At 48.3% G+C, this 23,293-nt stretch overlaps 1 protein-coding gene across 4 annotated transcripts in view; it reads left to right on the top strand.

Annotated features, from left to right (window-relative positions):
* Positions 1-23,293, top strand: part of GAS7 (growth arrest specific 7) — an 83,781-nt gene that overhangs the window by 20,430 nt on the left and 40,058 nt on the right. The window contains exons 1-2 of one of the 4 annotated variants that reach the window (XM_050981353.1): positions 8,044-8,212; positions 11,950-12,073. In XM_050981353.1, coding sequence (XP_050837310.1) covers positions 8,177-8,212; positions 11,950-12,073 — 160 coding nt within the window. In that variant the 5' untranslated portion in view covers positions 8,044-8,176. Of the gene's footprint in view, positions 1-8,043; positions 8,213-9,683; positions 9,852-11,949; positions 12,074-23,293 lie in introns of those variants that run through there. The other 3 variants (XM_050981352.1, XM_050981351.1, XM_050981350.1) reach the window with 3 other exon arrangements.

Here is a 23,293-nt window from a genome sequence, read left to right as displayed (position 1 = left end):
AAGATACACTCCCTCTGGAGATCTGACAAGATCACCAGAAACTTACCTATGATGCTTTTACTTGCTTTTCTAACTGATAGATTACTTGCTCCAAAGTGTTTCTGTAAATTCATGTTTTTGGCAGATGACTGCAGCAAGGTTTGAGGTTGCTGTGCCTTAGCTCTGCTCTGTGTGTGCATGTGGGAGGGAGTCTATTTTAAGGGAGAATCCGTTCCTTCCTGAAAGGCCACTAATTATTAGTTGTTGTCAAGTGATTTTATTGTGTCTGGGAGATTGCAGAACCCAGCAGTAGAGTGGGGCTTGTTAAAACCATAGTGATGTATGAGAAATGAAGCACACGAAGGCATACCCTAGCACAGATGGGAGAGAGGATGCTGGAATTGCATTGTTTGGAATTGCATTGTTTGGAATTGCATCCAGCTGCTGGAGTTGCAGAGGATGCAGCAGGAAGATTGCAGCCCAGGTAGAGAGAGCACTCAGCCAGGCTGAGCTTCCTGCAGTGCACAGGCTGGAGGCCCCACATTAAAACATTTGGCTTTATTCCCAGATGTTCCATTCCTCCAAGCCCAGCTGCACTCACAGGCACAAGAATTCCAGAAGGCAGCCATGCTGCCCAGCTCTTTGTTTGCCCTCAAGCCTGCTGAGGGGGACTTTTCTACCCCCCTTTTTCATGCCACAGCCCAGGGAGGAGGGTCAGACAGCAAATTTAAGTCTGTGGGAAGTTTCTTTTTTTCACTGCTTCCAGTCACCCTTCCAGGGCAGAGCACCTGGAGCAGGCAGCATGCCCCCAGCTCCCTGGCTGCCTCCCTTGCCTCTGACCATCTAGCTGGTGTGCCACGCTCTGCAGTCACTCAGGGAGGGATCTGTCCCCACAGCAGGTCATTCCCAACTGGAGACAAGCAGTCATGCTGCAGCTGGCTTGGTCTGGGCTTGTGACTCTCTGTGCTTCTGGGGGTGACTCTGACAGTACAAGGTTTGCTCAACAATGGCCCTGTTGTCCCTGGATGGCAGAACAACACAGCCCTTCAGAGTGCTTGGCCCTGGTGCTCTGCCTCATACCAGATACTGGTGTCAGAGAGAGAGTGGCACATCCCTCCTGAGAAGGGTGAGGCTTGTAAAATACTTCTCTGCTCCAGGTTTCCCACAGCAGAGTCTCAGGCTTCCAAATTTTTGGAAGAAAAAAACTTAATAATGGAGTGGTACAGTGCTAGAAACAGCCCTGGGGAGAGACCTTGAACAAAGGAATCCCTGGGCTTTTACAGCCTTACAATCCACATACCCATTGCAGTGGTTGAGTCCAGGGTCTCCTGCTGTTCTCTGGCTCCTACAGAGACCCTGGGTGACCAAACACCCCCTGCTCAGCCCTGCAGGGCCCTGAGCCCTTGGTCAGGGGAAGGGTCAGTGTCCTCAGTGTCCATTCCCAGCCACTTGCCAGGGGCTCTGGCCATTCCCCCACTCCTGGCACAGCCTGCAGGTCCCAGCTCAGCTCCCCCCGGAGCACTGGGGATTCCACAGAAGGGAGGAGGGCTCCTGCCTGCCCCTGGGCTGCCCTGGCACAGCACACATCCAGCCCAGGGCTCTTGGAGGGCTGGCATTTGCCTCACCCCTACTCTTTCACCTTCCTATCCTACCAAGCCATGGTGTGATAACTCCTGCTTGGGGAAGCCTTAGTGTCCAGGAGAGGCAGCTCCTGACAGCCTGTGGCTGAGCTCTGGGTCTCCATTCCACTGAGGGGATGGGGCTGTGACTCAGGTACTTCATGTCAAACTCTGTCACGTCGGAGTGGGCTGAGTTTGCACAGCAGCATGCAGAGCTTTTGCATAGAAACATGAAACTGTGCTCATGGCAGCTCTGGATCTCTTGAGAAATCAGCTTTGTCCCAGCTGGCCACATCCTGTTCTTTTGAGACATTGTGGTAGGGAGACAGCATGGCTTCATTTTCTGATGACAGAAAAGCAGCAGAGCAGGGCACTCAGTGTGCTGGCTGTGTCCTGGCAGATGAGCCAAGCCTAGACCTCCAGAGCCTATACCCACTCTGCTGGTTAGCAAGTGAGATTCCAAATGTTAACTCTCTGAACACCAAGAAACATTGGTGCTGAAAGGAAAACAGAGGAATGGGAGAGTGCTAACTTCTGTATTTCTTTTGGGGAAGAAGGAAAAAAGCTACAGCTAATTCAGAAAAACTCCTTGGCTCCCACAGGGACACTGCCTGCTGGGAGGGTTTGCTCCATCTTTCAGGGAGGCAGCTGGTCACAGATATGCTTGGGAATGGGTAAGAGGTATCAGCCCAGTCCTTCTGGCATTCTTTCATGGGATTTTCACTTCTGGATGGTTCATGGGCTGACTTCCAACAGGGGTGTCCGAGGCCATGTGTTGATGCCAAGATCTGCCCTTTTCTCTTCAGTACCTGTTTCTTAGACAGGACAGACTGCAGTCAGGGCATGGACAGACAAATGTCATCACCAGCTGCCTATTTTACTGATTCCTTGAATCCTCTTACCCTTCACTGGTTTCATCCCTTTCCCCATCTTTGTTTCTTCCTCTGACCACCTACCCCTCATCATCCCTTCTCTCATATAATACCTCATTCCCTGCATCCCTCTGTCCCTCAGTGGTCTGACCCTAACCCTGACCCTAACCCTAACCCTAACCCTAACCCTAACCCTAACCCTAACCCTAACCCTAACCCTAAACCCTAACCCTAACCCTAACCCTGACCCTAATCCTGGCCCTAAACCTAACCCTAACCCTAACCCTGACCCTGACCCTGACCCTAACCCTAAACCCTAACCCTGACCCTGACCCTGACCCTGACCCTAACCCTAACCCTAACCCTAAACCCTAACCCTAACCCTAACCGTAACCCTAACCCTAACCCTAAACCCTAACCCTAACCCTAACCCTAACCCTAACCCTAACCCTAACCCTAACCCTAACCCTAACCCTAACCCTAACCCTGACCCTGACCCTTACCCTAAACCCTGACCCTGACCCTGACCCTAACCCTAACCCTAACCCTAACCCTAAACCCTAACCCTAACCCTAACCCTAACCCTAACCCTAAACCCTAACCCTAACCCTAACCCTAACCCTAACCCTAAACCCTGACCCTGAACCTGACCCTGACCCTGACCCTGACCCTGACCCTGACCCTGACCCTAACCCTAACCCTAAACCTAACCCTAACCCTAACCCTAACCCTGACCCTGACCCTGACCCTGACCCTGACCCTGACCCTGACCCTGACCCTGACCCTGACCCTGACCCTGACCCTGACCCTGACCCTGACCCTAACCCTAACCCTGACCCTGACCCTGACCCTAACCCTAACCCTAATCCTTTCCTGTGACTCTCTGGGATGATTTTCACCCCAGACCAAGGCCCTGATGGCTCTCACCACAAGGGTGACTGCACAGAGTGCTGTGTTTGTGAGATTAGATTATCTCAGGTTCCATCATTGTCCCTCTGTGTTCTGTTCCTGTTCCTCTCTGCTCTGTTGTGTGTGGAGCTGGGCTCTTCATGGAATCACAGATTCCTTAAGGATGGAAAAGTCCTTTGGGACCATCAAGTCCAGTCATTAACCCAGCACTGAACCATGTCCCTAAACACCACATCTGGTCATTGTCTGAGCACTTCCAGGGACATTTTGCCTTCACAACCTCTCCTAATGCCTGACCACCCTTCTGGTGAAGAAATTTTTCCTGATATTGCAGCAGTCTGTCTACAGGACCCCTCACTGGCTTTCCAGGTCTGTGCTGTAGAAGCTGCATCCAGCATCCTTGTGGCTGCCCAGTGTGACCACCCACAGCTATTTTCCTGTGCAGTGTCAGTCTGGCCATGCATGGCTCAGCTGGATACAGGAGAGGGGCTTCTCAAGGGAACTGGACAGATTTGTCCATTAAGTGACTTGTTTATTAGCATAGCAGGGAAAAACAACTGTGTGTTTTCCTGGGGGAGATTCCTGAGCTCCCTGTGGGTGCATTGTGGGCACTGTGTTCTAGATGGGCTTTCTCAGAGCAGACTCTACTCCCATCTGGCTGCCCGTGCTCCTTGGCACCTGGTGAGAGGGTGGTACTTCATTTCCCCCTTCTTGGTTGGCCTTTCAGTGCCAGATCTCTGCACCCTTGTCACAAAGTGCTGAGTGCTGTCACCCCCTGAGAGCACCCAGAGAAAGGAGCACAGGAAAGGGAGCAGGGCTCAGGCAGAGCACGAGGCAGAGAAGGCTGACAGCTGGGCTGTCCTTTGCAGGCTGCTCTCACCCTCCTGCTCACTAACCACTCCCAAAATCCCTGCAATCAAAGGCTTTTTATTGTCTCTTTGCTACCCACCCTATCAAATCAGGGCCCCACTCCCACTGCTCTTTCTCCACACTGAATCTCAATCCTGCCATCTTTCTTACGCTTCCTACTCCTTACACCTGCCTAGCTTCCCTCCTCAGCCAAACCCCAGTGACTGCTATAGCCAAGCACTCCCTGAGCTGCTGCTCTGCCAGGGAGTGAGCATCGTCTGTGGCAGGATCTGGACCAGACCTGCTGCCAGGAGTCCCACGTCACCCACCACGGGGGCCAGGCTCAGCTGCAGCTCCCTGCTGGGACTTCTCCCAGTCTGGCACATGGCTCTGTGCACCAGGCACATGTTGAGAAGGAAGGGAGAGGGCTGAGCTGCACTGCAGTTACTCAGATTTTTCACTTCTGGTTTGATATCCCCTATTTTGAAGGGGTCAGGATGGGATTCACAGGTCAGAGCATTTCCCTTCCCACACATTTTGGTCTCTCACACAGCACTGAGGCAGAAAACATCACCCACTCCATCTCCCTGGGTCGTGTACCTTCAGAAACAGCTTGCTTCTCCCTCATTTATGGTAGTGATGGAGAAAAATATCCTAGTCCCAGAAGGCTCCTTCTCTGCTAACACAGTGCTTTTCATGTTCATTAATTACAGCAGAGTCCCGGGCACGTGCCTGTGCCACAGCCAGGGACCTGGGTGGGTGACAAGGGAGGCTTTTGGCAGCTGTGGGTCTGGCTGGGGACCAGGCAGAGCTGGGTGGGAAGCATGCACACTGTGTTCCAGAGCCAAAGCAGACAGAGAGGAGTGCAGAGATATGGGAGAGCTGGCCACCCGTTCCTCCTGGTCACAGCCACCATCAGCTGCTGGGAAGGTGGCAGAGATGGCATCCAAGGAAACAGAGATGGCATCCAAGGAAACAGCAGCTGCATGGAGATGCAGGAGTTATTTAGGAAGAAGAAGGAGCGAAGCAGAGTGCCATGGCACAGGGGAAGTTTATTAGCACAAGGAGGTTTTTAAAACTGGGAAAAATGCGAGCTGCCCAGCTAAAGTGGAATGTGGGTATGTGGTGTGCATAGTTCAGCACACAGCTTCAACCTCAGCACTCTGAGATGCTCTAACTCAGCACAAGAAGAGGTCTGGCCTCTGAGGGGATGAGGGCTGGTGGCACAGGAGGCTGGTGCCCAGAGCAGAGGAATGGCACAGCAGGGCTGCAGGGCAGTGGCACGGGCAGGGCCACCCAGGGAGGGTGACTTGTCCCCAGCAGAAAGTGCCATCCTATTCAGCCCGAGGGGAGCTGTGCTGGTTGCCATGACAACCAGGACAGATCATATGACCCGTTCCACTTTCTATATATAAGTCTGTTTCACACAGTGTATGTGACTCCATGGAAACCAAATGTTGAGCAAGAAAGATTGCATAAAAATGAACAAAATACAGAATGACTCAAAGTACGAGGCAGAGAGGCTGTGGGTAGGGCTGAGGGGTTTGTGGGTGCCCCAGGCCTTCTCCTGAGCCAGGGCACAGGCTGGGACAGGCATCAGCTGAAGCCAAACACAGACCCCTCTTCTTTAACTGCACCATACAGCACACTCCTGTACCTAAAGTGGCTCCAGGACAGCCAGAGAGGGACTTTGGAGCGACAGAGAGCAGGTTCTGATGGGCTTTTAGGAAGAAATTCTTCATTCTGAGGGTGGGCAAGCCCTGGCACAGGTTGCCTAGAAAAGCTGGGGCTGCCCCGTCCCTGGAAGTGTCCAGGGCTGGGTTGGACAGGGATTGGAGCAGCCTGGGATAGAGGAAGGTGTCCCGGCCCATGGCAGGGGCTTGGAATGAGATGAGCTTTGAGGTCCTTTCCAGCCCAAACCATTCAGTGATTCTGTGTTTCTGCCTTTTCTGCACCAGGACTGACACACACCTTTCCAAAGCTCGCTGATCACACACACTGCAGTTAGGCAGGAGGATAAGCTCAGCTGTCAGTGCAGAACAAGCTGTTCCCCGCAGCACAGAGGCTGCTCTGGGACAGATTCATGCTGTGTCCTTGCATTGCTCCTTGCAGGGAGTTTCCCTCCATAGTTTGCCCATTTTTCTGTCACCAGTGATCCCCCAGCACTGCAGGGCAGCTGCTTGTTTGGGCACTGTGGCCTTTCCTTGTGCTGCTGGGTCTGCAAGTGTGCCTGGACAGGTGGCAGCAGCAGGTGGGTGTGCTGATGCTGCCCTCCAGCCCTGTCCCACAGCCAGAGCTCCCCTTCATTTGCTCCGAGGCTGCATGCTCTGCTGAAACAGGATCATAAAATCACAGAAGCATTTTAATTGGAAGGGGCTTTTGGAGGTCTCTGGTCCAACCCCTTGTTCAGAATTAGATCAGGTTACTCTAGGCCTGAACTTGTGGTTTTGGGATTGTTTTGCTTTCCTTTCCCTGGGGTTGTGTGTTGGGAATTGCCCCTGGTCTGAGCTGTGCTGGAGCACTGTGCAAGCCCATACATCTTCAGGGAGCTCAGGCTTGTCAGCACACAGATGTTTCCTCCCTAGGATCCCTCTTTGAAGGAGAATGGGGATTTCCTGCAGTTTGAAAATGGGAAGTCATTTTCCTCTATTGAGCAAGGCAGAACTTGCCTCAGGGTCAAGTCATCATGGATTGAACTGATGTGTGTTATTCCCTGTTACCCCACTTTGCTGCATAAAACTCTCTTTGGCTTTTTTCCACCACTGGAACAGAATCACAATGCCAAGGGCTTTTCCAAAGGAACAGGATGAGTTGTGCTGCTGCTAACTTGATCAAGAGGACTAAGAAGAAAAAGAAAAAGAGAACAGTCAGAAAGTCAGAAGAGGTGGAGTGGGAGAGGCACTCACCACCTCCCTGCTGCCCTGTTCTGAGCTGGCCCAGCCAGACAGAAAGTGTCAGAGCTCTGACAGGCAGCCCCTGGCTGCTGCTCTTCTCCACCTGAAGCATCCAGGGTGTCTGACCCCATTGTCCTTCTCTTCAGACTTGCTTCTAGACCATCAGTGTATGGCAGCACACAGATAAAACAGTATTTCCTGGTCAGGATTGTGGTGCTCTGGGGTGGCTCCCTGGCCCACACAGGTTGTCCTCCTCCTGGCATCCCTGGCCCAGTGCCCATGGAGGCAGGGGAAGAAGCACAGGGAATGGTCAGGTTTGTGTGCTCTGTCCTAAACAGCAAATCCTTCTGTCTCCTGTCAGTGCTGCTCTCCTGGATTAGGGAGTTAAACCCATAGATCTGTTGTTATTCCACATGCTTGCCTTTGCTATCTCTCTCTCTCTCAGCTCTCTTTGGTGCTGAAGAGCACCAGTGCCCTTTCTGCAATAGCTGCTCATTTCTGTTTCCTCTCTGCTGTGCCTTTATCAGAATTCCATCCCTGTGTTTCTGCAGGCAGCAGACAAAAACCATCCCTTGTCACGTAGAACCAGACCTGATGGGCTCTTGTATGTTCCCCTGCTACACAAAATTCTGATCCTAGGAAACCTCCTGGGAGAGAAGTGCTTGTGCTGTTGGATTTTGATGTTTTGTGAGACACTTTGATCCCTTTTCCAGCCATCCAGTACAGATGGAGGAGGATTTCACCGGGGTCACACGTTGGCTGCTCACATTGTTCAGGTTTCCTGTTTCCTCCAGCATGTGTTGCAGACATCCTTTCTGGGTCCAGATTTGCCTGTCCACCACCATGGTGACAGCAGCTGGTGACACTTCCAGCAGTGACAGTGAGGGGAGTGGCCTGAGCGTTTCTGAGCTCAAAGGCACCGTGGGAGTTGGAAGGTTTAGAAAGCAGAAGGGACTGCAAGCCCCCCCAGCCTGAGCTGGGGCAGGGCTGTCAGGCTCCTGGCTTTTCCTCTTTATTGGAATACAGCAGAATTTCTAGAAAGAGGCACTTAATCATGATGGAGGAAGCACAAGAAATGCACAGCTCCCTGGTAAGCCTTGATACTTATCCTCATGATTGGCAGATTCTTTTCAAGCTGAGCTTTTCCTCAGCTTCCAGTCCCTGCCTGCTGCTCTCTCTTAGCTGGTTTGCAATGCTCTCTGCTGACACCTTTCCTCTCCATGCAGACATCCTCTGTTGTAATTTACTGTTCTCAGAAACTATCCTGGCAACAATTCCCCTAAAATAGGAACAAGAAATCAAAGTAACAGCCCAGTCTTGCTGATCTGTCTAAGGTGCATCTACACATGGGCACCTCTAAGCACTTTCCTTGGTCCATGTGGCTGGGAACAGGGGTGCCCTGGTGGGAGCTGGCTTTGGGAGAGCACTGAAGCCTGTCTGTGGCTGCTGTGCCAGATGTGGAGCTGTGCCAGATGTGGAGCTGTGCCAGATGTGGAGCTGGCCTCTTGGAACACTGCGTGCCAGTCCCCTGTGCAGTCCCATGGCCTGTCCTTGCTGTGTCCCAGCAGCAGGATTGCCTGTCATCACCTGCCACAGGAACCAAAACTTCTCCCACAGGGGTGTGAAACATGGTCCTGGTTTAGCTGTGCTGATGAAAGAAGGGACTGCAGATGGCCTGGCTGGAACAGGGCTGTGTCTGCTGAGAAAAATAGAGCAAGAAAATCTCTCCTTTTCCTCAGATCTCCTGTTTTGGCAGAAAAGGGACAATGTGCTACCCACGATGGCCTCTCTGGCACTTCTCATTTTTGAAAGGATGGCATGCTGAGTGTTCCTAAACTAGGAGGGACTTAATACATTCTAATGCCTAGGCCCATGTGCATCTATCCCAGATCTCATCATCCCACACTACCTATGCCAAAGCATCCTGGGCTCCTGCCTGAGGAGAATAGGGCTTATGGTGATATGGCAAGGGGGGGATGCCTTCAAACTGAGAGAGTAGGTTGAGATTAAAACATTAAGAATAAATTCTTTACTGTGGGGGTGGTGAGGCCCTGGCACAGGCTGCCCAGAGAAGTTGTGGCTGCCCTTGGATCCCTGGAAGTGTCCCAGACCAGGTTGGAGCTTGGGATAGTGGAAGGTGTCCCTCCCCATGGCAGGGGGGATGAATGAGATATCTTTAAAGTCCCTTCCAATCCAAACCAGTTGGTGATTCTGTGAGGGCAGAGAGGTGAGGAAACCTGTATGAAGTTTTGTTTCTTCTTCTGTTCCTCCCCTGTGGCATTTTCAGTTCCTCTTTCCCCCTAAAGCTGCTATAGGAGCTGGAGTCCAAGTGTTGTTGGGAGGGAATTGCACTGGGACCAGTTAGGGGCTCTAAGACAGCACTGCTCCTTGCATTCAGTGGAGCTTCTCTGCAGTCTCCATGGGGGGATCAGTCCTGCTTAACAGACATCCTTTCTGGGTCCAGATTTGCCTGTCCACCACCATGGTGACAGCAGCTGGTGACACTTCCAGCAGTGACAGTGAGGGGAGTGGCCTGAGCATTTCTGAGCTCAAAGGCACCGTGGGAGTTGGAAGGTTTAGAAAGCAGAAGGGACTGCAAGCCCCCCCAGCCTGAGCTGGGGCAGGGCTGTCAGGCTCCTGGCTTTTCCTCTTTATTGGAATACAGCAGAATTTCTAGAAAGAGGCACTTAATCATGATGGAGGAAGCACAAGAAATGCACAGCTCCCTGGTAAGCCTTGATACTTATCCTCATGATTGGCAGATTCTTTTCAAGCTGAGCTTAGACATTCCTGTCTAAAACAAAGGGAAGGCATCCACACATACTCCATGCTGTCTTGGTTTCAGCTGAGGTGCAGTTAGTTTTCTTCCTAGCAGCTGGCACAGTGCTGAGTTTGGATTCAGTGTGAGAAGAATGTTGATAACAGCCTGATGGTTTAGTTGGTGCTCAGCAATGCTAACCCTGAATGGAGGGCTCAGTGTCCTGTGCTGTGCCAGCAGGGAGCTGCAGAAGGAGCCAGGAGGGAGCAAGGCCAGGACAGCTGACACACATTGTCCAAAAGGATATTCCACACCACAGAATGTCATAAGCTGGGGGAGTTGGCTAGGAGGGGCTGAATGCTGATCAGGGAAGGGCTGAGTATGGCTGCTCAATTGTACTGTGCATCACTTGTCTTTCTTGGGTTTTATTCCTCTCTTTGTTTCCTCCTGTTTCTTTGTTATTGTCATCATAATCATTATTATTATCATTATATTTTATTTTATTTCAGTGATTAAACTGTTCTTCTCCCACGAATTTTACTTTTTTTTCTGGTGCTCCTCCCTGTCCCAGGGGTGGGAGGCAGGGAGTGGGTGGCTGTGTAGTGCTGAGTTGCTGGCTGGAGTTAAACCACAATGCATGCACATAAAAGCAAACTGTTTCCCCATTGTTTGCAAGAACTTCAGCATTTGGCAGTGCTGAGATTCCCTCTTGTCATTGATAGAGGCTGCTGTGCTCACAGCACTTCTTGACAGGCAAAATCAGAAGCAAAGGTAGAAATATTAGTAACCAAAAAGCAGAATTAGCACTGCAAAACATAATGCTTGTATGCTTTTTGAAGTGATGCACATTTTGGCAGGGACTACAGCTGAAACACTGGGTTAACTTTGCTTTTTATAGTATTTCCATCCAACATTTGCTGGTGTTTACTGTATACCATCCCCATCTGTCTCTTGGTTTAAGAATACAGCCATGGCACTCACCTGTGAGAGAGCTCTGCTCTTCCTGCAGTCCAGCAGAGACACATGAAGCACACTGAAAATGTGACTGAAAGGATCTTGGGGCAATTCAGAGCCTCCCTTAAGCAAATGCTAATATCTGTCCTTGCAGGGCTCTGCTGCTGACTGCACAAAGTGGAGGAATACCATGGGCCCCTGAAGTGATCTGAGATTAATGCAGACCTGCTTGGCACGTGGGATCACTGTAGGGTCAAATTAAGGAGAAGGGGTAGTGGAAATAGAGGGACTTCAGTTCCTGAAGGGAAAGAAGGTGTTGGATGCAGAAACAGGGAGAGTGCAGCAAAAATGTGTGAAATCTGGATCTTCTGAAAGAACCCAGGGCTGGATTACCCCAGATTCCTCTTTGTGAGGTTTTCATGCACAGCAGAGATAGTCTGGTGTATCTTTGTTGTTTTCAAGGCCAGATATCCGTGAAGGAAACAAGAGGGAACCAACCTGCTGCTGAATCCTTCTGGAGCTGGCACACTCCCACACTGCAGAGTTCACTTTTCTTCAGTGTGCTTTTGCAAACAGTAACAGGGGACCAATAATGCCATGGTGGAGGAGCTGTCCCAGGATTTTTTCCAGTACTCTGTGCCATCCAAAGAAGTTTACTGGGAGAGGGTCTGGTTTTGTGGTTCAGGTGATGGTGCCTCTATAAAATGAAAGGTGACAGCACCTCCATGATCAGTGCTTTGACCCACTGGTGTATCCCTGGGAAGATAAAGGAGGGCCAGATGCCTGCCTCTCTTTCTCAGACACTTGATCATTTCATGCCTTGCATTTTTTTGCTCAGCCTGAGTCCTTTCCTTAGACAGCTCCACGTGCTCTTGGGACACTAAATACAGAGGGGTTCATTTCTGTCCCAAAGGGTGATTTCTCCAGGGCAATGCTGCTTCCTGTTCTGCATGAAGCTAGCACAGATGAAGGGAGAAACAGACTGAAATTCTTTGGGTATATTGGAATCTGTAGAATGCACAACCACATCATTTCCTTCCAGCTGTGTGTCTGGTTAGACTTTACATTATCTAGATATTGACTTAATAGGTTGGATTTTTTATTTCTTTTCTCAGCAGAAACCCCGAAAGGCAACTCCTCAGCCAGGAGAAGACACCTTGAACGGGCACCTTCCCCCAGGCTGGCAGAGCTACATGTCTCCCCAGGGTCGCAGGTACTACGTGAACACCTTCACAAATGGTAAGTGGGGGTGGCTTTCTGTTGTGTTTGGGTTCCCCCCAGATGAAGGAAGGAATGATGGATCTGACTCCATGTACTCAGAAGGCTGATTTATTATTTTATGATACTGTATTATATTAAAGAATGCTGTACTAAACTATACTAAAGAATACAGACAGGATACAGACAGAAGGCTAAAAAGATAATAATGAAAACTCCTGACTCTCTGCAGAGCCCTGACACAGCCTGGCCCTGACTGGCCAAAGAGTGAAAACAACTCCCAGCAGAATGCAATGGAACAATCACCTGTGGGTGAACAATCCCCAAACACATTCCACATCGGCACAGCACAGGAGAAGCAAATGAGATAAGAATTGTTTTCCTTTTTCTCTGAGGCTTCTCATCTTCCCAGGAGAAAAATCCTGCGTGAAGGGATTTTTCAGAGAATGTGAATGCCACAGTTTTCCAGTACATGTTTCACCTTACCAGCACAGATCTGTTTCAGGAATTATCTTGATAGTTGATTTTGATAAGAAAAGTAGCTGCAGAGCCAGGGTAATTAATATGATCCTGACACCATACCTGAAAGAAAATACAAGAAGATTATGATCTTTAGTTCTGATCATCAGAAGACATCTGAAACACTGACAAAAGACAGAGAATGTAAAGTAGAAATGCCCCGGTCATAAATGTTTTGGAGTTTGAAACACTGTTAAAGATACAATTTTTACCACATTCCCTATTTCCTTTGCCAGGAGATATTTATGTCTATATATACACATACATGTACAGCAGTTTGATAGAACATCAGATATCACTAAAGCACGATTAGGAAAAACAGAAACAGGGAAGGTCACACTCAGCTTGCCCATGGAGACAAGGAAAGAAAAAACACATGTAACAGACAAAGCTTTCAGCCTGTATTTGTGTGTTCTATTCCCCTGTCGTGCTGAGAAGCAGAATTAACTCATGATCTTATCACCTGCTCAAGACCTGTCAAACTTGTACCACCTCCAGTTTACCTGAGACTCTGTGTCAACCTGCTCTTCTCATCATGAGCTCACAGCAGCATTGCAAAACAGGGTCTTGTGACCAGCAAATCCACATTTCTGTAGCAAAGAGAATGCCAGAGTGACAGGAAGGAGAGGACAGGGGGAGCTGACCTTGTTCACAGGGAAGCTGCAGCCATCAGGAGTGACCTCTGGCATTCCTTTATCTCACAAAGGAGAGCCATGGGCACTTCATGGTCTGTTCAGGGGCTGATGGGTTTTATTTCAGAAGCTTTTGGCCCAGGACTTTGCCAAGTCATTATTTACTGGAGCTTGATGCACTCACATCTTACAGGACACTCCGTCCAGAAGGTGCAGTTCCATTTAACCCTGCCTCCATTTCCAAGCACAGATTGCTCTGGCTGGTGGGCAGCATCCCCTGCACAGCTGGGGAGATCAGCAGGAGTTAGATACCCATCCCCAGTGCAGTTCAAATGCAGGGGAGGAGGTGATTATCCTCAGTTCTGAGCCATCACTGGGATGGACCTGTGCTCACTGGGTTGAGGCCAGGTAAAACCAGTAAGAGGCAGAGCCTGTTTCTCTTGGGATAAGAGCTCTTGTCAGAGGGACCCTGCCTCACAAAGGTGGGGGACTGGGACTAAATTTCTCCACAATGTCAGGCAGTTTTGTACTTCCCTCAGAAAAGTTACAAGTAATACAACCAGGGCCAATTGCCATATTCTGCTTGGGAGCTCAGGCCAGGAATCAGATTTCTGATTCCTCTAGGAAGGGAGGATAACTTTGGCACAGGCTGACCAGGGAGGCGGGGGAATCTCTGTCCTTGGAAAATCCCAGAAACTGGCTGGACAGAGCTGTGGCTGGTCTGTTGTTAGCACTGATCCTGCTCAGAGTAGCCAGGCTGAACACTTCCAGAGGTCACTTCCATCCAGCCTTTCTCAGGAGCATGCCCAACCCCCCTGTGGTTGTGCTCTCAGCCATTACAGCGTTGTGTGGTTCTCAGAACAGCAGCGTGTAAGAGAGGGTGGAAGTGGGGTTTCTGTGTTCTGAGCCTCGCTTTAGGGATCACTTATTCAAGTTCTGTTTAGATGAGAATCTCTTCACCAGACTAATCCTAAGCCCAGTGAAGCACTTCCATCCTTGAAAGGCTCTGGTGAGAGGAGGTAGGGGCCTTCTCCTGGGGTGGGACTGTGGCTAAACATTTACCCAGCATCCAGGCAGGGTCTGTGGGAAGGGGACTTGTGTGGAGGAAGGCATTTCCTTGATGGGAAAACAGGTCTCAAAAGCAACAAAGGCACTTTGAAAGCTGACTAAAGGGAAAACAAAGCAGGGACCATAGTAAAATTACAATAAGCTACTGCAAAACTGGTTGCCAGCTCATCCTCAGAGCATGGTCATCAATGGTCCCTTGTCCAGGGGGAGTTTGTGGTGAAGGGAATCCTGCAGTGATCTGCCCGAGAATCCATTCTAGGCAGCATTTCCAATGATGAATGGCATGCTGACATTGAGAGCACTTACTTAAAAAATAACTTTTAACTGGAGCTGGGAGGGAACACGGTGTTCTCTCCTGCTCAGAACAGGCTCAGAATTCACAACCACCCTGGAACAGGAGGATGCTGTTCAGTGAAGATGCATTTAAGATCAGAGATTTCACCAGAAATAATTAAGTGGCAAATACAGGCAATGGAACAGTTTACAGATGAAGACACTGGGGCTCTGGAGGATCTGAAGTTGAGTGAGAGCCAGCAGTGTTGTGCTAGTACAAACCAGCCAGCATTTTCCATTGTATAAATAGGAGTGTTGTCTGTGAGGCATGAAGTAAGCCTCCAACTTAACAAGGAAATTATAATGCCTCAGCTGGAATATTTTATCTTGTTTGGACTCTACACTTCAGGAAATATGTGAGTCAGCTGGATAAAGCCCAGAAGAGAGTAGCAAAAGTGATGGGAGATGTGGAAAACATAGCCTGTGTGTAAATGCTGAGACTGGGGATGTCTGCCCTTAGAAAGCAAAGATGTGGGCAGGGTTGTGGAAGTAGGCTTAAAGTGCATCAAATGCCACTCTGGAGAAGGCTGTTTGCAATGCCTGTCATCACCAAAAGATTTTCATTTCAATTTCAGTTTTCATCTCTAGAAGACATTTCAATTGCAGCCAGGACAGCTAACTCTTCCACGCTCTGTTGGAAGTGAAGTGTGGGAGTACAGAGTGGCCTGGGACCCTGTATCACCACAGCAGGTTATGCAAAACCATGAAAATTCATGGTTGGCCTTCTCTGGGGTAGAGCAGGGGCAGTATGACTTCCTGAAATCCCTGCCAGGCCTGTTTGTCTCAGTCTGTAAAGCCTCAACTGCACGAAAATATTTATCAGTGTAGAAACTGACAAATACCTGGGACTCAATGGAAGTTGTTCTTTATTTGGTGTCTTTGTATTTCCCCAGTTTTTACAATCATCACGTGTGACCAGGCTCTTGTCACTCATCTGCTGGTTTGCTTTTTCTGGTTGTCTGAGTCAAAAAATCTTAATATGACTTCAGAGGAACTTTTCATTTGTGCTTTTCATTTGCAGCTGTGCTGAATCTTCCCACTGTGTTTTGGGGCAGGTCCTGCCCTGCCATGGACTGTCCTGCCCTGAGTTCTCCAGGGAGAGGCAGGATCAGCCAGGAACAGGAGAGGGTGGGCTCCACACCACGGGATCTGCTGGGAGCAAGGGGGGACACAGCTGGGATGCAAGGGGGGACACAGCCTTTGAAAAAGGTCATCTAAGTCCAAGATTTGGTGTGGTGGAGCTCTGTGCTGCTCCCCAGATGAACCCTGTGTGTAGTTCTGTGCCCTCCTCCTAAAGACAGGAGGTGTCGGGTGACCTGTCTGCTGAACAGCTTGTCTTTCTGGCCATGCCTGGTGGTGCATCTTCTCTGCCTCAGTGCAGAAGTCTTTTTGTTTTGGGTTAAATTGTTTTATTGCTCTTAGTGCTTGAACTATTCAGAAGTGGTAACACAAGTATCCACTTGCATTCCTGAGAAGGGGAAGTGGTATTTTAGGGTCAAGTAAAATCTTCATTCTTTTGAGCCTTCAAAATACAGCAGATGTGTCCCTTCTTGTGAGGCATTACTATTATTGTCACCATTGTTTTCAGTGGTTTATGTCCTTCCACACTGGGATTATCTGCCTTTGTTGTACATCTTGACCGTGAGATGAGCTCAGCTGGTCAGAGCAGGGTGCTCATAATGCCAGGGCTGTGGCTTTGATCCCCATATGGGCCATTCACCTTAGAGTCTGACTCCATGATCCTTCTGGGTCCCTTCCAACTCAGACTATTTTGTGATTTTGTGATCTTATCTGACTGTAACAGTATTTCCACCATGTGTTGTTGTGTGGTCTAATTTTCATTGTCTTTACAGGAGAAAACCACAAGGAACTGGTTCTTAACTAGAAAGAAATAGAATATATGAGACAGCGTTCTTATGTGGAAGAAAAATGTTGGGAAAATCAGTAATGAAGGAATTGGGGTGACCCTGGAACAAACAGATGTGCAGAGGTGACAAACAGCACATTCCTGTCTGTCTCCACTTGACATCCCACCAGATAAACCCTCCACATTTATCATCCTCTGAAGCAGGTTCAATCCTGAAACCATTGGAAGGGCCTCTGAGGTGGATACAGCCTGCACAGTGAAACCCAAGACAATTTCAGTGCAGCCAAGGTTTTCTGAGCATGGCCTGACCACAGGAGGGTTGAGTCTGCACCAGTGACATTGCAGCTGGGTAATGCCTTGTGCAACATGCAGAGCCATCCCTGCCATGGCAAAGCACAAGACAGAGTGCCCAGAATGCACAGCCACTACGTGGTTAACGAGTTACTCAGTGTCTGTAGGAGGGGTTCTCAATTGTGTGTGGGTGGTAGATTCAGCAAGAAAATATTTCATTATGCTGAAGAAATTCTCTGATGGGCTGCAGCTGCAATACCTCTTGCATTAGTCAAACAATAGCACTCCAGCTACCTTGCCCATCACATTAAAGATGAGTTATGTACTTGTGACACCGGTGTTTGTGTGGCTTTCTGCCACCTTGCTTTCACAGCTGAGGCCAACCTTACATGGTGTATTCTTATTTCCAGCCTTTCTTGTCTTTTATGTAAGGTCCTTCCCATTTACTAAACAGCATTTTATCTCCTGGAAAGCAGAACTTCTGCTTTCGTGTTATCACGATCCTAATTAAAGTCCATATATTCTTATCTTCACAAGCATCATTAGTGAAATGCCACCTGCAACAGTAAGTTCTGGGGCAGTCCTGAAATGTGTGGCTGAAAGAGGTAATTTTCTTGAAAGGTCTCTGAGTTTAGGGGCTTTATTCATGCCTCACCAGCTATGGGTAGCTCTTACTCCAACTAAACAAACTGCAGCTCAAAGAGTAACTCATCCATGGAGACACCAAGGAGATGTCAAGCATTTTTATTACATGTTTTTTCTCATACAGTTAAAATGTTTCAGTGACAATTTCCTTCTGATACAGGATGCCCTAGCTAAAGAGTGGTTATAGGAACCTGCCTTGATAAAGTGGCCTAAAACCTAGAAAAACAAAGTGTGTCTCAGAAAGTGCTGGAAATAGCATTATTACCACTGCTAAGCCTGCAGTGAAGGGCTCCCTTTTGTCACATGGTGTTTGCAAAAGGAGGGGCATGGTAGATATCCCAGTAATCGTTTTGAAAGATCAAATGAGAGCTCTTGTCAGCAGCTTTTCCCGTGCTGTGGAGGTGGTGACAACACCTCTCCATTCAACATGGACAGAACAATTCAGGAACCCCGGGATGGTGCCTGTCTCCATGGTGTGTCTTTCAAGACTGAGGTCAAAAGCTGTTTGGCAGTCTCAGTCTCTCTTTTATTGAACTGCCTGTGGGATGGAAGTGGATTTCAGTTCTGACACTGCAACTTCTGCTGAACAAGTTAATGTGCTGCCTGGTATTCTGCTTTCAGCACTTGTGTGCTTGACTCTCATGTTTGATGAGAATCTCCCTGCAGGTGCAAAAAGATTTGCATTGGTCAGTTCTGCCTGCTTTTTCTGTCCCTTTTTATTAGCTATAAGGAGGGAGGTGAAGGCCACAGTCCTGGGAGGCCATGGAGGAGTGTGAGGTCACTGTGTTGCAGTTCAGAGGCTCGTGCATGGGCTGGTGGTTTGGGCATTTTGAGCTGACACTGGTACTGGTGACCCATGCAGGATTCAGTACTGCAGGGCTCAATGGACCAAAATGTGGGAGCACAAAGTTGGAGAAGCTGCTGTGTTGAATCAGGAGAGTTCACAGCCTTTGGTCTGCAGGAGGTCAGGGCTGGTCTGAGTCACTTCTGTGAACTGATGCAGAGGTGACACCTCCTCATTCCAATGAAATCCAGAACAATCTTGTGCTACACATCCTCTGTGGAACAGAAGGGAAAATATTTTCATTGCACTCTCTTTCACCCTCTCCTTCTACTCCAAAATTCTGAATGGTTCACGCCAGTCTCAGGGCGTTGTGAGTGGTGTTCCCTCCGTGCATGCCCAAACCCCCACACTCCCTTGACCATTCCTTTGGGCTTTTTTCTGCCACACACAGTATCAGGAAATGAAATGCTGTGAAAACTTTCCTCACAAACGGGGGGAAGACCTTATCCAGAAAGAGGACATGAGGTGTGACACCCCTGACAGTTCTCTGCTCCTGGTTGGTGAGGTGAGGTTCAGAGCAGGCAGATGGGAGGTTTGGGCTGTTAAAGAAAACCTGTTTCCAAAGCAGGGCTGATTGCCCTCCCTCTGAGTCACAGGGCCAACCAGTCTTTACCCTTTGGGGAGCAATGGACAGGCCACAAACCTTGCTGAGAGTCTGTGGAGATGCACTGGAGAAGCATAGAAAGGTTGTGGAGGGTTTGCAAACTGTCTGCAAGGTGTTTCCTGCCTGCCATTGGCAAAAGTAAAATGAATCCAAAAAGGAGGATTTAAAACTGTGTGGGCCTGTTCTACCCTTCTGCAGATGTGACTTCTAGTTCTGCTTTTTTTCAGGAGCACTTTGGGGTTTCTGCTTGTGGCATTGAGGGGGGACATGTTCTGTTGCTGTTCTTCATCCCTGTCTGTGTACCTTCATCCTTGGCCTGCACAGCTTCAGGTTATTCAGGGCAGAAACTGGGTTTGGAGCTGCTCAGCATCACAGATTTATTGCTTGTTAAAGCCAAAATAAACTCCAGACCTATTTATAAAGGTGTGAGTTAGCACCAGTAGCTGGGTGACAAAGGGCAGGTGCTACAGATCCTTAAGACCAGGAGAGGTTTCTGCACAGTAAGCAGAGCCAGAGGCCCACTGGCTTGATCTGCCCCATTCTCATGGTTTAGACAATGAAACTGTGGAGCATTTAGCTCCAGAAATAGAACTGCACATGACACCATGCTGAGGTACTGAAATGAAAGGAATATAAGCACAATATAAGGGATTGTGCTGGTACCTAAAGCCCTGACGTCTGGCTGATGATGTATGTTCAAGCTGGAAAGCAGCTCCTTTGACCTCAGAGTGCTGCTGAATTCATGGAAGAGAGACCCAAAATTCATTCTTCAGCTGTCACAGTGCGATCACAAAAACTCTCTGCTTCAGGATATTCTCAGAAGTTTCTTGACTAACACAATTCCCAGAGTGTGTGGCTCTCTGACACATCTTGTCATTTCTCATTCTGCCAAACAGTTGTGAACTTGCTTCCCCCAAACACCACAGGTTTCCACTTTTCCTCTGGTAGGAAATGTTTCACCACTTCTGTGAAAACCCTCTCTGGTTCCGTTGGCTGGTGGAGCTTGGATCTTGTCACTGTTTTTCCTTTTACTACGTCATTCCAGTTTTAACAAGTGGTTTTCTCCTGCCTTGCTGTTCTCTAACTCAATTCCACAGAACCACGGAATGGTTTGGTTGGAAGGGACCTTGTGCCAGCTCCCTGCAGGGGACACATTCCACTAGACCAGATGGCTCCTAGCCCTGGCCTTGGGTATCCCCCAGGGCTGCTGCAGTACTTGTTTTTGTTCACAGCCCTCCTTCACAGTCAAGAATTGTCTGCAGTTGTCTGCTGGGGCATCTCTCAAGGAAACTGCTGGTTATTCCTTCCCCACACTGCCTAGATGGTCTAATTAACATGTGGCTGATCAGGGAGGACAGAACTTGTTGGTGTTGGTCTGCCAGTGCTAAATTGCACCCAGAGCACAAGGTTTCAGCTTGACTGGAACATCCTCTGGGGAAAAATGTGTGGGATGTAAAATCTGGGCCAGGATGGAATCCATCCCTAAAACCATGATCACTGTTTTACCACAGAGTTACAAGTAGCTTTCTGATTTTCCAAGCCCCAGGATTGTGCTGGTACTCCCAGACAAGACTGTGCCTTTGCTGGATCAGACAGTGCATTATCTCTCAACAAGCCTTCTCTGTGTCTCTGTAAAAACAGTCATCCCCCCACTCACTTCTAATCCCCACTCTCACTTCTAATCATGACTAAGCTGTGGAGAAATCTGTAATGTCACAGTTTTACCTTGGTAAATGTAGTTGCTTCCAGTAGATGGCATTCCAGCCATGCAGTCCTGATCCAGATTAGTTCCTGTCTCTACTTGAGCTGCCAAAAAAAATCCCTACACAGAAGTAAGTTTTGTTTTTTTTCCTAATGCTCAAAATAAATGGAGTTAAAACACTCTTGTTCATTTCCTACCTGATTAAAGATGTTTTTTTTCTATTTAATGCATTTTATAGCATTGGGGTTTTTTCTCTAATTTTCAACGTGCTTAACTCCAAAGTAATTTTATTTTGGAAAATTTGTCAAGACACTGAATGCTTTGGATTGGATTCACAAATCTGCTAACCGCTGGGCACTGCTCTTTCATGTGTGCATTTCCTGCCCTCAAGTTATGTGTCTGGGTCCTCTGTGTGGCAGAGGGGAAGAATGAGGCACTGCACAGCAGCTCCACAACAGCCAGCAGGCAAAGCAGAGACCAGTTACAAGAAGCAGCTGGTGATTTTCACAGAATCACAGAACATTTTGAGATGGAAGGGGCCCCCAGGGATCATGGAGTCCAGCTCTAGAGGGAACAGCCCATTCAGGGATCAAACCCACAACCTTCCTTTACTCCACTATTATACCATGCTCTGGCTAACTGAGCTATGTCTCTTTTGCCAGTTAATTACATTTCATATATATTTGGTAGGTTTTTAGGTACATTCCTCTGCAGGATCTCAAAAATGCTGGGGACAGGTATGTTTGTGTGAAACCCCCAGGCCAAACAGGAAGGTAGCTTGCTTTACTGCTAACATCAGAGTCAGTGCTGACAAAAAAACATCACTGACTGCACTGGGGCTCAGCAGCAGTGGGCATCACAGTCCCTTCCCACAGATCTAAACTCACATTATTAATTAATCAACATTTTTAAATTAAAAAAAAAAATCTACAAGACACCTGTGTCATGGACATATTTTCTGAAAAATACTTTTGCCAGGATTTTTTCTCCTGAGAAGCTGAGAGGCCTCAGAAACAAAATTTAGACAATAATTCTCTGCTGCTGTGGAATGCAACAGGTGCATCTTTGATTGGTCCATGTGGTTGTTTTTAATTAATGGCCAATCCCAGTCCAGCTGTCTCACACTCTCTGGTCACTCACAAGATTTTATTATCATTTCATTCTTTCCTTTCAAGCCTTCTGATGGAATCCTTTCTTCTATTCTTTTAGTATAGTTTTCGTATATAATTCTCTTTTAATATAATATATATCATTAAATAATAAATCAGCCTTCTGAAACATGGAGTCAAGATTCTCATCTCTTCCCTCACCCTGGGACCCCTGAGAACACCACCACACACCTGGGTTCTGTATTATTTACCTTTGCCTTACAGTAAATGTCAATTAGAATTTGTCTTTATTTAACCATGCACTTGTGGATTGTAAGCCAAGACAAGCTGACTCATAAAAGACAACTCTTTGCACTTGATTTTGCTTCTGTTTGGTTAAGACATTTCTCAGTGCTTGTTTATTGACCTAGCGTGGAATTTATTTACTTACTACCCAGTTCACAAAAACAGGCTGAATTTTAAATATTCCCCTGTGACCCAGCAAAGCTTTTAGTTCAGGTTTTGCACTTGTAATGGAAGAAAAAGCTCAAAGGATTTTTTTTTTTTTCAGGCAAAAGCATCTTGTGGCTTGGGGAGGGGGTGAGAGGGCAAGGATGGGGAGGGGCACCTGCTTCCATTGGGATCTGTAATCCTGAGTTCTTTCTGAAATAAGGAATCTAACACAACCCTTGAGGACATCTCTGTGCATATATATATATATACACACAGACATCTATATGCGTATAGATACATATATGTAAATACATATGTGCATAAATCTATATATAAAAATAGCTTTTTATGGTTCTTGAAGCATATTAGCATCCTGCTTGATGCCCAGATAAGCACTGACCCAGTGGGAGGTGCTCACTGCCAACCCTAAAATCCCCAAGGGCTCTCCTCCATCACCTCCTGACCATGGTCATCCAGAATACTGACACAGGTGCAGATTTCAGGCTTTGGCAGAATTAGATGGTTGCTGGTTGGGATTTGGGAAACAGCAGTTTCAAGTGAAGCACTCAAAATGGTCCTCAGACTTTTTTCCACTGACTTGCTAATTTTCTTATTGATACCATCTGGCAGTTAGTGTTGTTTAGCTGATTTGGAACTGAGATGTGCATTTAAGAGGAATGGTTCCTTGGGCTTCCTGGCTGCACTTCTGTGGAAGTTGCTGCTCTCACTCTGCTGTCTTCTGTTCACAACTTCTAAAAAGTTTTGCACTTAAATCTTCTGTCTTCAGCATGTAGTCAAAAACAATTTTCCCATTTGCTGAGAAAATGAGCAGAAAGGTTAAACTGCAGAGGCGACTGAGGGGGGAAGCAGCAGCAGCAGTCTTTGGAGTGTCACAGCTGGTGTGACAAACATTTGAATATTCCAGCTGCTAAGTGACCTGGGTGGAAAAAAGGCAATTTTCCAGGGAAATTTTTTTTTTGGGGGGGAAAAAAGGTGCTAAGGCTTGTGTATATGTGTCTGAAAGCACATCTGTGAGTCCCTCACAGCTGCCTCTCATGGAGGGAGCAGGGGCAGAGGCACTCTGTCCCCAGGCTGAGGACCACAGCTGGCACGTGGCAGTGCCCACAGTGGGCTGCAGGCAGTGCCCAGGCTGGGCTGGACTTCAGGGCCCCTGGGAGGGCAGTCAGTGCAGGCC

This window comes from Serinus canaria, chromosome 18, assembly GCF_022539315.1.
Source record: "Serinus canaria isolate serCan28SL12 chromosome 18, serCan2020, whole genome shotgun sequence".
Classification (NCBI taxonomy): Eukaryota; Metazoa; Chordata; class Aves; order Passeriformes; family Fringillidae; genus Serinus; species Serinus canaria.
This window is presented reverse-complemented; position numbering and strand designations above follow the sequence as displayed.